The 11,638-nt window shown below is 39.8% G+C and overlaps 1 protein-coding gene across 2 annotated transcripts; it reads left to right on the forward strand.

The window, feature by feature from the left end:
- Positions 1 to 601: 601 nt before the first annotated feature.
- On the forward strand, positions 602 to 10,498 carry tnnt1 (troponin T type 1 (skeletal, slow)). 2 transcript variants are annotated; one of them, XM_063018430.1, is made up of 10 exons: positions 602 to 638; positions 2,810 to 2,836; positions 6,010 to 6,070; positions 6,169 to 6,285; positions 7,120 to 7,197; positions 7,322 to 7,435; positions 7,553 to 7,662; positions 9,043 to 9,133; positions 10,140 to 10,180; positions 10,284 to 10,498. In XM_063018430.1, the coding sequence occupies exons 3-10, from the start codon at positions 6,014 to 6,016 to the stop codon at positions 10,327 to 10,329; spliced, it is 654 nt and encodes a 217-aa protein (XP_062874500.1). In that variant the 5' UTR covers positions 602 to 638; positions 2,810 to 2,836; positions 6,010 to 6,013; the 3' UTR covers positions 10,330 to 10,498. The 2 variants fall into 2 exon arrangements, with proteins under 2 accessions (XP_062874500.1, XP_062874499.1); XM_063018429.1 differs by lacking the exon at positions 602 to 638 and having other exon boundaries at positions 2,782 to 2,836.
- Positions 10,499 to 11,638: the final 1,140 nt, after the last annotated feature.

Below are 11,638 nucleotides of genomic sequence, written 5' to 3' on the forward strand. Positions count from 1 at the left end.
TGTGTTTTTTTTATTTTGTTTATTGTTTAACCCCAGGAGTTGATTTCATCATGTCTGACGTCGAGGAAGAATATGAGTGAGTACATTTTAATTTACCTCATTAAAAAAAAAATAATATCACAATGTGTGTTTTAACCTTAGTATTTGATTTTTTATCTCTGTCTTCTTCTGTTCTTACCTGTCTGTATCTTTGGTTTCTCAGGGAGCAGGCAGAGGGTAAGTCTAGATCTACGTCATGCACATAATTCTTCGACCATTATATTATTCGTTTGCTGATTGATGGTTGATTTGCTTTCAACACCAGCAGTAAAATTTCTGGCTTTCTGCATGACTTTGCCAAAATGTACAAATACACACTAGATGTATCAACACTGGGAAGAATGATGGTTGATAAATAGATCTGTTTTTGTCCTCAGATACAAATTCTTGTTTATTATTTATTATAAGAAAATAATTACTTGGTTGTTTGGTTTGGACAAACGGACGGATGATTGGACAGGTGGATATTTAATAAAGGCTGCCCATACTTTTACCATATAGAGATGTTTTTAAGGAATTAATTAGATAAAGTACCCTTACTGGTGTATTTGTGTCAATAACAGAAGAGGAAGAAGACGCCCCTGCACAGGAGGATGAAGGTAAGAAAGTCCACCATTCAAACTCTTAGTCATTAAATTTAATCAAACTACATATTGAATGGGTTCAGTTACAGTGGTGTTAAAAAAAATAGCAGTACAACACCATTAACCTGATAAATCACTGTTTTTAGTAGAAATGCTGTTTCTACATAGCAAAAAATTTACTTAAAAGTGTAGTAGAGTATTGAAAACAAAACAAACCCAACAATTAGGACATGCATGCCACTCATTCTGAGTAATCGAAGCATTAATTGAAAGGGGGTTGTTCAAAATAATAGCAGTGAGGAGTTCAATTGGTGAAGTCATTCATTCTGCAGAGGAACGGGTGTCAATTTTGGCCCTTATTTAAGGTAGGAGGGGGGCAAATGTTGCACAGGTTGGTCAAAGCACATTTCCTTCTGAAATACTGGGTAAAATGGGTTGTTCCAGACATTGTTCTGATGAACAGCATACTTTGATTAAAAAGTTGATTGTAGAGGGAAAACATACAGAGAAGTGCAGCAAATGATTGGCTGCTCAGCTAAAATGATCTCAGATGCTTTGAAGTGAAAACCAAAACCTGAAAGACGCGGAAGGAAGCGTGGAACTACTGTTCGAAAGGATCGAAGAAAAGCCAAAATGGCAAAGGCTCAGCCAATGATCACCTCCAGAAAGTTCAAGGAACATCTGAAGTTACCAGTGAGTACAGAAGATGATTAAGTGAAGCCAATTTACCAGCAGGAACTCCTTGCAAAGTCCCGTTGTTAAGAAAATGATGTGTCCTGAATGGGTTACAATTTGCCAAAGAACACATTGACTGGTCCAAAGACAAATGGCTCAACATTTTGTGGACTGGTGAAAGCAAAATTGTTCTTTTTGGGTCTAGTGGCCGTAGACAGTATGACAGACGACTCAAGCCAGAGTACACTGTGAAGACAGTAAAGCATGGTGGTACAAAATGATGATATGGGGATGTTTTTCATACCATGGTGTTACACCTATTTATCACATACGAGGGATCATGGATCAGTTTAAATATATCAGAATACTTGAGGAGATCATGTTGCCCTATGTCGAAGAAGAAATGTCCTTAAAACGGGTGTTTTAACATGACAATGACCCAAAACATCTTGGTTACAGACAAACAAGATTGAGGTAATAGAGTGGCCAGCCCAATCTCCTGACTTCAATCCCATAGAGAACTTGTGGCCTGATAGCTGAAACTTGCTTTTTTGAGGCAAAACCAAAATTGCAGAAGAACTGTGGAATGTAGTGTAATCATCCTGGACTGGAATACCTGTTCAGAGGTGCCAGAAGTTGGTCGACTCCATGCAACACAGATCTCAGAAACAATTGTTATGCCACTAAATATTAGTTCAGTAATTTAAAGTAAAGTGAAACCTCAAACATTTTTTTCAGTTTATACATAAATTTTTTTAAAGAAAAATGCTGGCACTGCTATTATTTTGAACAGCCTAATATTCATTTTTCTTAACTTTCTGTAAAGGATTAACACAAACTGGCTAAATTTTGTTAATGTTTTGATTTAGAATTGAAAATGTAGTATTTTCAGTGCATTTGCATTTATGGAAATAAAAGTTATTATAATGATTTTGTGCTTTATTCGCTTTTTTTAAATCACTGCTATTTTTTTGAACACTACTGTAGTCCTGGGAAACACTGGGCACGAGGCAGGAATACCTTAGACAGGGCACCAGTTCACTGCAGGGCTTTGGTCTTCCTTTCCTTCTCCCCCAGGTTTGGCCATCAACTGTCTCTGTGAACATTTACTATTCAGTATTTAGAAACCTACACCTAAACCTTTACATGAATCCCCACATATACTTTAGTTTCCTTTTCAATAAACTCCATTTGCTGCATTGGCTACTATAAATGTCATAAAGGTGTGGGTAAGTGTGAACTAGTCCCACAATTCAAGTGTGTGATGCCCTGCAATGGACTGGCACCCCAGTCCAGGGTATATTCGGGGATCATTACATAAATGAAATAAAACTAGCTGATAATAACTGTTTTTAATGCTGAAACTATTGCTTACAATACATTAACAGAGATGTTGGTCTCCATGTCCTCTTAGTTATCATGTCTCTAAATAGTTTGGACAACTTTCTGACTTTTCTTACTTCTCTACTTTTCTATAAACTGAATGGATCCGTGTTGGGACCATGTTACAGAGCAGCGGGACTACACCGAGTATCAAGGTACTTGTGTTTCATTGTGTCATTATAACCATCATTGAAATGTTTGTACATTACTTTCATCAGTTTTCAGTAACCTCTGACCTGCATTTTAAACCAGAACAATTGTGTATTGTCAAGCAGTCAACTTAAAGTTTTTACAGAAACACTTAAAGAAAGTTCCAGAAAAGCTGTGAAAAAAGTATTTGCCCCTTCTCGGTTTCTTCTACTTTTGCATATTTGTCACACTTATATGATTTACATCATCAAACTACCTTTAATATTAGACAATGGCCTAAGTAAACATAATATATATGGGTCACCTTTTTTATGATCAAACTTAGTCCATCCACAATGATGTAAAAGATTTATAGCAGGGTATTGCACACGTTTGATTGCAGTTGTTACTACCAAGGGTGGCACAACCAAGTTTTAGGTTTTTTGGCGGTGCAATCACTTTTTCACATGAGTAATAGAAGCTTTTAATAAATCTTTATATTCAATAAATGGAACGATTATTTAAAAGCTTCATTTTATGTTTGCTTTTGTTGTTATAACAATCCTTTTATAGATCTGAAACATTTGAATGTGACAAAATAGCAGAAATAGAAGAAATCAGAGGGACAAATACTTTTTCTGTACTAGCTCCTGTTACAGATGAATGAAAGTCTGATGTGCAGTAATGAAATCTTTTAAAGACCAGGCCATGATTTCTGTGTCATTGATCCAAGCATCTGTCCAGTCTGCTGTTCTCCATTGTGTCGTTATGTTTTCACCTCTCACGGCTCCATCTCTGTTTCTTCTTCATTTATTTCCTTCACGCATCACATCTCTCATTCATCAGATGAGACGCAGGAAGAAGGTGAGAGTGTTGGGTGTTTCTTCAGATATCACTGTCTCCCTCCCTCTGACCTTTACACGACCATTTATGACTTCGCAATAAGTGATATATTAGGATGTACAAAGGGTGCACAAGCCCCCCCCCCGACAGACAGACAGACAGACAGACAGACAGACAGACAGACAGACAGATAGATTGATTTATAGATAGATAGATAGATAGATAGATAGATAGATAGATAGATAGATAGACAGACAGACAGACAGACAGACAGACAGACAGACAGGCATACAGACAGACGGTCGGATGGACAGACAGATAGATAGACAGATAGATATACGGACGAACGGACTGAAAGACAGATAGATAGATATACAGACAGTCAGACAGACAGATAGATATACAGACAGATAGATAGATAGACAGACAGATAGATAGATATACAGACAGACAGACAGATAGAGAGATAGACTTGATATATGTGACAAGTACTGCTACTTGGTGTTTGGTGGCCATTGGTCCCATATATACAGTGTATCACAAAAGTGAGTACACCCCTCACATTTCTGCAAATATTTTATTATATCTTTTCATGGGACAACACTATAGACATGAAACTTGGATATAACTTAGAGTAGTCAGTGTACAACTTGTATAGCAGTGTAGATTTACTGTCTTCTGAAAATAACTCAACACACAGCCATTAATGTCTAAATGGCTGGCAACATAAGTGAGTACACCCCACAGTGAACATGTCCAAATTGTGCCCAAAGTGTCAATATTTTGTGTGACCACCATTATTATCCAGCACTGCCTTAACCCTCCTGGGCATGGAATTCACCAGAGCTGCACAGGTTGCTACTGGAATCCTCTTCCACTCCTCCATGATGACATCACGGAGCTGGTGGATGTTAGACACCTTGAACTCCTCCACCTTCCACTTGAGGATGCGCCACAGGTGCTCAATTGGGTTTAGTCCATCACCTTTACATTCAGCTTCCTCAGCAAGGCAGTTGTCATCTTGGAGGTTGTGTTTGGGGACGTTATCCTGTTGGAAAACTGCCATGAGGCCCAGTTTTCGAAGGGAGGGGATCATGCTCTGTTTCAGAATGTCACAGTACATGTTGGAATTGATGTTTCCCTCAATGAACTGCAGCTCCCCAGTGCCAGCAACACTCATGCAGCCCAAGACCATGATGCTACCACCACCATGCTTGACTGTAGGCAAGATACAGTTGTCTTGGTACTTCTCACCAGGGCGCCGCCACACATGCTGGACACCATCTGAGCCAAACAAGTTTATCTTGGTCTCGCCAGACCACAGGGCATTCCAGTAATCCATGTTCTTGGACTGCTTGTCTTCAGCAAACTGTTTGCGGGCTTTCTTGTGCGTCAGCTTCCTTCTGGGATGACGACCATGCAGACCGAGTTGATGCAGTGTGTGGCGTATGGTCTGAGCACTGACAGGCTGACCTCCCACGTCTTCAACCTCTGCAGCAATGCTGGCAGCACTCGTGTGTCTATTTTTTAAAGCCAACCTCTGGATATGACGCCGAACACGTGGACTCAACTTCTTTGGTCGACCCTGGCGAAGCCTGTTCCGAGTGGAACCTGTCCTGGAAAACCGCTGTATGACCTTGGCCACCATGCTGTAGCTCAGTTTCAGGGTGTTAGCAATCTTCTTATAGCCCAGGCCATCTTTGTGGAGAGCAACAATTCTATTTCTCACATCCTCAGAGAGTTTTTTGCCATGAGGTGCCATGTTGAATATCCAGTGGCCAGTATGAGAGATTGTACCCAAAACACCAAATTTAACAGCCCTGCTCCCCATTTACACCTGGAACCTTGACACATGACACCAGGGAGGGACAACGACACATTTGGGCACAATTTGGACATGTTCACTGTGGGGTGTATTCACTTATGTTGCCAGCTATTTAGACATTAATGGCTGTGTGTTGAGTTATTTTCAGAAGACAGTAAATCTACACTGCTATACAAGCTGTACACTGACTACTCTAAGTTATATCCAAGTTTTATTTCTATAGTGTTGTCCCATGAAAAGATATAATAAAATATTTGCAGAAATGTGAGGGGTGTACTCACTTTTGTGATACACTGTATATAGGTATATATATATATATGTTATTAAATATGTCGTTCATTTCATGGCTTATTTTCTCTTTCTGTTTTGCCTGCTGCGACGTCTCTCTCTCTCTCTCTCTCTCTCTCTCACTTTTTAGAGGAGGAACGACCTCGTCCAAAGTACGTTCCAAAATAAATGATGTTATTCTCATTTGCAGTCCTGATGTTTGCAGAACTCATCCTGAAAGCATTTCTTCTGATTGTATTTCAGACCCATGGCTCCTCAGCTCGCCCCTCCAAAGATCCCAGAGGGGGACAGAGTCGACTTTGATGTGAGTGTGACTGCACTCTTTACTTCTCAGACCATGAGTTATAATAATATATATTGTACCTTTTACTAGGTTTTAATCTGCTCTCTTTGGACCTTTAGGACATCCACAGGAAGAGGATGGAGAAAGACCTGCTGGAGCTGCAGACGCTGATCGAGGCTCACTTCGAACAGAGGAAGAAGGAGGAAGGGGAACTCATCGGCCTCAAGGACAGAATTGTTAGTGACTTACACCATGTGGCCAAAAGTATTTGGACTATGAGCTTATTGGACATCCCATTGCAAAAACAAATGTGTTCTTTTCAGCTATAATAACAGCCACTCTTTATGTCTGTAGGAATTTGTGCCCATTAAGTCAAAAGTTGACAGCATTTGTATGGCTGGGCACTGATTTTGGTCAACAAAGCCATAATTGATGTTCTGGTTCATTCCAAAGCTGTCCAGTAGGGCTGAGGTCAGGGCTCTGTGCAGGACACTGGAGTTCCCTAAACTGTTGCTGAAAAGTTGGAAGCATATCATTTCCTTCATATTATCATCAACTTTTATAAATATTATTTTGTTTAAATTAAAGTTAAGTGCTCTTAGATTTAAGACACTTTACCCTATATGGCCAAAAGTATTATGGACAACACTTTTAAATAACTGTGTTTTCTGTGTTTAAAGCCAATCAAATAAAATTATGTGTTTGATTTTTATGGCAACAGTTTGGTATTCTTTCTTCTTTCTTCTTGCTCCTTTCTTCTTGCTTCTGTCGTCTTGCTTTTTTGAGCTTGCTTCTTTCTTTTTGCTTCGTTCTTGTTGCTTGTTTAGTTGTGCTGCTTTCTTATTTTTGTTCTTGCTTCTTTGTTCTTGCTTCTTTGTTCTTGCTTTTTTTATCTTGCTTCTTTCTTTTTGCTTCGTTCTTGTTGCGTCTTTCTTCTTGTTTCTTTTTGCTCCTTTCTTCTTGCTTCTTTCTTCTTGCTTCTTAAGTCGGGCTTTTTTAGTTATGCTTCTTTCTTTTTGCTTCTTTTTTCTTTGTCCTGATTGTTTTCCTGTCTGACTTCGTTCCTGCAGGAGAGGCGTCGCTCTGAGAGAGCCGAGCAGCAGCGTGTAAGAGCTGAGAAAGAGAGAGACCGACAAACCAGGATCGCTGTAAGAGCCACACTAATAATAATATTACTCATAAACAGTGCAGCGTCACTGCTGACATCAAAACAGGTTTAATAATACTGAATTAATAAAAGAATCATTTGTTTCTCTTTGATTCACCTCTTAGGGGGAGCGCCAGAGAAAAGAGGATGAGGAGGCCAAGAAGCGAGCAGACGATGAAGCCAAGAAGAAGAAGGTTCTGTCCAACATGGGCGCCAACTTTGGTGGTTTTCTAGCCAAGGTAAAACATGGTGGATTATGTGTGTCTGTAATTATTTCAGCTCTGTTGAACCAGAGGAGGTTGGTATCCGTGTTTACCCGTGTTTACCCATGTTTACCCATGTTTATATGATGGCAGGCGGAGCAGAGGCGAGGGAAGCGTCTGACTGGAAGAGAAATTAAGAGGAAGACTCTGTCTGAGAGACGCGCTCCTCTCGGCATCGACAACCTCAGAGAGGACGGTCTCAGGTATATTTAAACCCACACACATCTGAAGACACTGGGGCTGAATTTTAGTTTTTAATTAACACTGAAATCGCGCAGCGTAAAGCTGGCTTAACAGGCACAAAAGCGATGTGTTTTAGGACTGATGGGTGCAGAGGATTTACTCCTTTTACTGGTACTGACAGGTAAAGGAGCCATGCTCTTACACTGGCGGGTAAAGACGCCATGATTTTTTAATAGGATTAACAGCTACAGAGACCACGGTCTTCAAACAGGGCTGACAGGTAAATACGCAATGACTTTTGAATGGGATTGACAGGTATAGAGACCACCGTCTTTAAATAGGCCCGACAGGTAAAGAGGCTGACTGGAACTGACATGCCGGGGCCATGCTTTCATACTGGTATTAGGCACACACTGCCAAAAAATAACTACATGTAAGTTCAACTTTTGCTCCTGGTTTTTTTTTTTTTTTTTGGAATGTATTTGGGATTCACTCCTTCCTCCCACCTTTTAAAAAGGTCCAAGTAGGTAAAATGACTTCTGTGAATTTCCCAGGAGTGATTGAGCATGAATGGAGTGAATGTGTGTTCAGGGTGGATTATAAACATTCCCCAGCAATCCAAACCTGGTAGTAATCAAGCACATGTGGCAGCGAACTTACTTAGCAAAGTTACAATCAGGATTCAGTTAGTCAAGATATTCATACAATTCCTTTGATCTTCATGCTCTCATAAAGACACATATGGTGAAAACACATTTCTTGGCTTGTAGACAAAACTGAACTGACCTTTAATCGCTGTAAAAAACTAATTGTATGCGTGCATGTCTAATTTTGTATCAAGTACGTATCGATTGTATGTATCAAGACCAGTATTTCAGTAATCGTCCACTAGCCGACGCACGTCTCTCTGTTAATTTTGTCAGGAGACTCGCTTTGTTCTCGCCTTTTTTTTTCTGTGTTTTATGCTTTATTTTTGCAAGTTCTAGTGCTTAGTTTTGCTCCAGCGCTGCTCCAATAACCACCAGCAAAGCTTCAAATCCCCACTATACGATCATGACAAAAAAATCTCCCCCACTACACTATCCCCAGTAGTACAACCCACCAATTATAATATTTATTTACAGGTTTTACATGGCATATTTACACATCTATTTACACTGTTCAGTTTACATTTTATGTGCATGTAATATGTGCATGTTTAGCACTTTTGTGGACCTTAGTGCTGTGTTTTTGTATATTTTTGCACCCCCGGGAATAAACCTCGCTGTTTAGGATGAATGCATTTTACAGACCAGTGCGCCACCTTTTCAGTCTGATAAATCAAGGTTCCACTACGTTTTAATTACAACAATGTAATGATTACATTATTGTCACCTTTTGTGTCACCTGTATGTGAGCAGGCAGCGAGCTCAGGAGATGTGGGACTGGATCCATCAGCTGGAATCGGAGAAGTTCGACTTCATGGATGAGATGAAGAGGCAGAAGTATGAGGTCAGATGTTTTTTATTTATTTTACTGACTTATTATACTGTAGTTTACACACTAAGTTGCCTGTGTATTACCTACAACTCCACACACCTTTCCCTAAAATGTCAAAGTATTTGTTTTGTGTGGTGGCTCGGTGGGTAGCACTGTTGCATCACAGCAAGAAGGTCCTGGGTTCGATTCCCAGGTGGAGCGGTCTGGGTCCTTTCTGTGTGTGTTTGCATGTTCTCCCTGTGTCTGTGAGGGTTTTCCTCTTACAGTCCAGAGACATGTAGACAGGTTAATTGGAGGTGTTTCCTACCTTTCGCCCAGCTGAATTGTACCCACCGTGACCCTGAATAGGAGAAAGCGGTGGTAAAACAGGACTTGTTTTCCTTACATTGTTTGGTGGTTAAACAACAAGGCTGGATAAAGAACCAAAGTACATAGTACTACTATATGGACAAAAGTATTGAGACACAGTGGGTGGCACGGCCTCTCAGTGAATAGCACTGTCACAGCAAGAAGGTCCTGGGTTCGATCCCCAGGTGGAACGGTCCGGGTCCCTTCTGTGTGGAGTTTGCATGTTCTCCTCCCGTGTCTGTGTGGGTTTCCTCCGGGAGCTCCGGTTTCCTTCCAGGAGATACAGAACTGTCCATGACTGTGTTTGACATTAAACTTGTGAACTGATTAACCTTGTCCTGTCATGAATGTAACCAAAGTGTGTAAAACATGACGTTAAAATCCTAATAAAAAAATACATTGGCACACCCATTCTAATCTAAACTGGAACATTTGGTAGAGCTGGAGTCTATAGTACTGGTGAGAAATGTTGTTTTTTTTTGGTTCTGAAATTATTCTCTGGAATGTTTGGGAGTTGTGTTGTCTGAATCGGATATTTAAACAGTTGAACCAGCGATCTGATACCATGGTTTTTTTTATAGCATGTAGTGTGTGGCACCTACTGAGATTAGGTGTACCATTGTGTAGCTACAATTCCATCAATCAGATCTCATTTCCTTTTTCCCCACAGATTGTTGTGCTGCTGAACAGGATTTCACACGCCCAAAAATTGTAAGTCGTCCTCATATAAAAGAGCTACAGCTACACGATTACACGCTTTTTCTTTCACTTTTTATTGTTCTACAAGTGCTTCTATTGTTTTTTCTCTCTGTAGCAAAAAGGGACACGGAAAGGGAAAAGTTGGAGGTCGCTGGAAATAAACTTTCGTTTTTGGAAAGAAGAAGTCTGAGCGGAGGAGGAAAGAGAAAAGAGAAGAGAAACAAACATAAAAAGACTAAAAAGCTTCTTCCTCTTGTGTTGATTCGGTGTCTGCAGCTCTGCTGTCTCTGTGTAAAAGCTAATCTGACATTCATAATAAAATGATTCCTAAATCCATGTGTATTAGTATTATGGGATTTCTAGATTATTGCAAAACACTCGTGTGAAAACTCACCAGCTCTGTTAATGTGACTGAATAAATGCTGGTCTTAAGGAGGATATTTTATTTTTTTGGATCATGTGCAGCAGCTTTTCGGAGCACTTTTATCTCTGTTAAGCTTTTCAGTCATGATGATTTCCTGCATGCATGTCAGAACATCGTCCTCCCTAGTCATCTTTAGCTCAGGGACTGTGTGTGTTTGGGGTTTGTGTATGAGTTGGGAGGAGGTCCTGCATTCCAGATCAGTAATCCATCCTGATGTACAGTGTCACAGCGCCCTGCTACTGAGACCTCCAGCTTCCTTCCGTTCTGCTGCTGTTAGAATAATCTGGTGGATGTGATCACTAACGTCCCCTACTGGTAAGAGATGGAAATGAAGGGAGGTTATTACCCAGCAAAACCTGATAATCTATTTTATATTTAAAGCTCAATACCTCAATACAGTACGCTATGTGACCAAAAGTATGTAAACACCTCAACATGAGCTTGTTGAACTTTCTATTTCCAAACCTGCTCGTTCCCCAGAAGTGAGGTGTTCAGGTTTGCCTGTGTGTGTGTGTGTGTGTGTGTTTGCCAAAAGACAATTATCCACTTCAGTACTCTTCCTTTGTATTGATGTTTATTTTAGAGAACAGATCATAAACACAACAACACATCAGTTGGCTTTTAATCCAGTTCACTATCTTACAGCTAATGTTTTATTCTCTATTTTCTGGGCTGTTCATGTATTTAGGGGGCGCCACAGTGGATCTGGGTTGTACCCACAGACCGGTTTCACATAAGATATAATTTCACAGACTGGCGGGGCAGGAGGATTTAAAATAAAATGATATGATGAGCTTAATAAAAAAACACAAAGTGCATAATCATACTACTCACTAGTGATGGAAAATTAAGGGGAACCCTGAGCTTGTGTTTTTGCTTATTTTAGCAGCTTGTGGGCTTAATTTTTTAGTATCACGTGATTGAAATAGGTGTCAAACCCATCGAGAGGAACAGATGGATTTTATTTATTGGAAATTATTTATTTTTGTTATTTATTTTTTATTATATTATTATGTTAATAATATTTATTTATTTTTATTATTTAT

This window comes from Trichomycterus rosablanca, chromosome 22 (assembly GCF_030014385.1).
Source record: "Trichomycterus rosablanca isolate fTriRos1 chromosome 22, fTriRos1.hap1, whole genome shotgun sequence".
Lineage (NCBI taxonomy): Eukaryota > Metazoa > Chordata > Actinopteri > Siluriformes > Trichomycteridae > Trichomycterus > Trichomycterus rosablanca.

Excerpts from the sequence above, each read along its gene's own strand:
- tnnt1 (XM_063018430.1), top strand. The coding sequence starts at position 6,014 with ATGGCTCCTCAGCTCGCCCCTCCAAAGATCCCAGAGGGGGACAGAGTC. Across the intron at positions 7,198-7,321 it reads ACCGACAAACCAGGATCGCT|GGGGAGCGCCAGAGAAAAGA; the intron begins GTAAGAGCCACA and ends TTCACCTCTTAG. Across the intron at positions 9,134-10,139 it reads TGAAGAGGCAGAAGTATGAG|ATTGTTGTGCTGCTGAACAG; the intron begins GTCAGATGTTTT and ends TTTTCCCCACAG.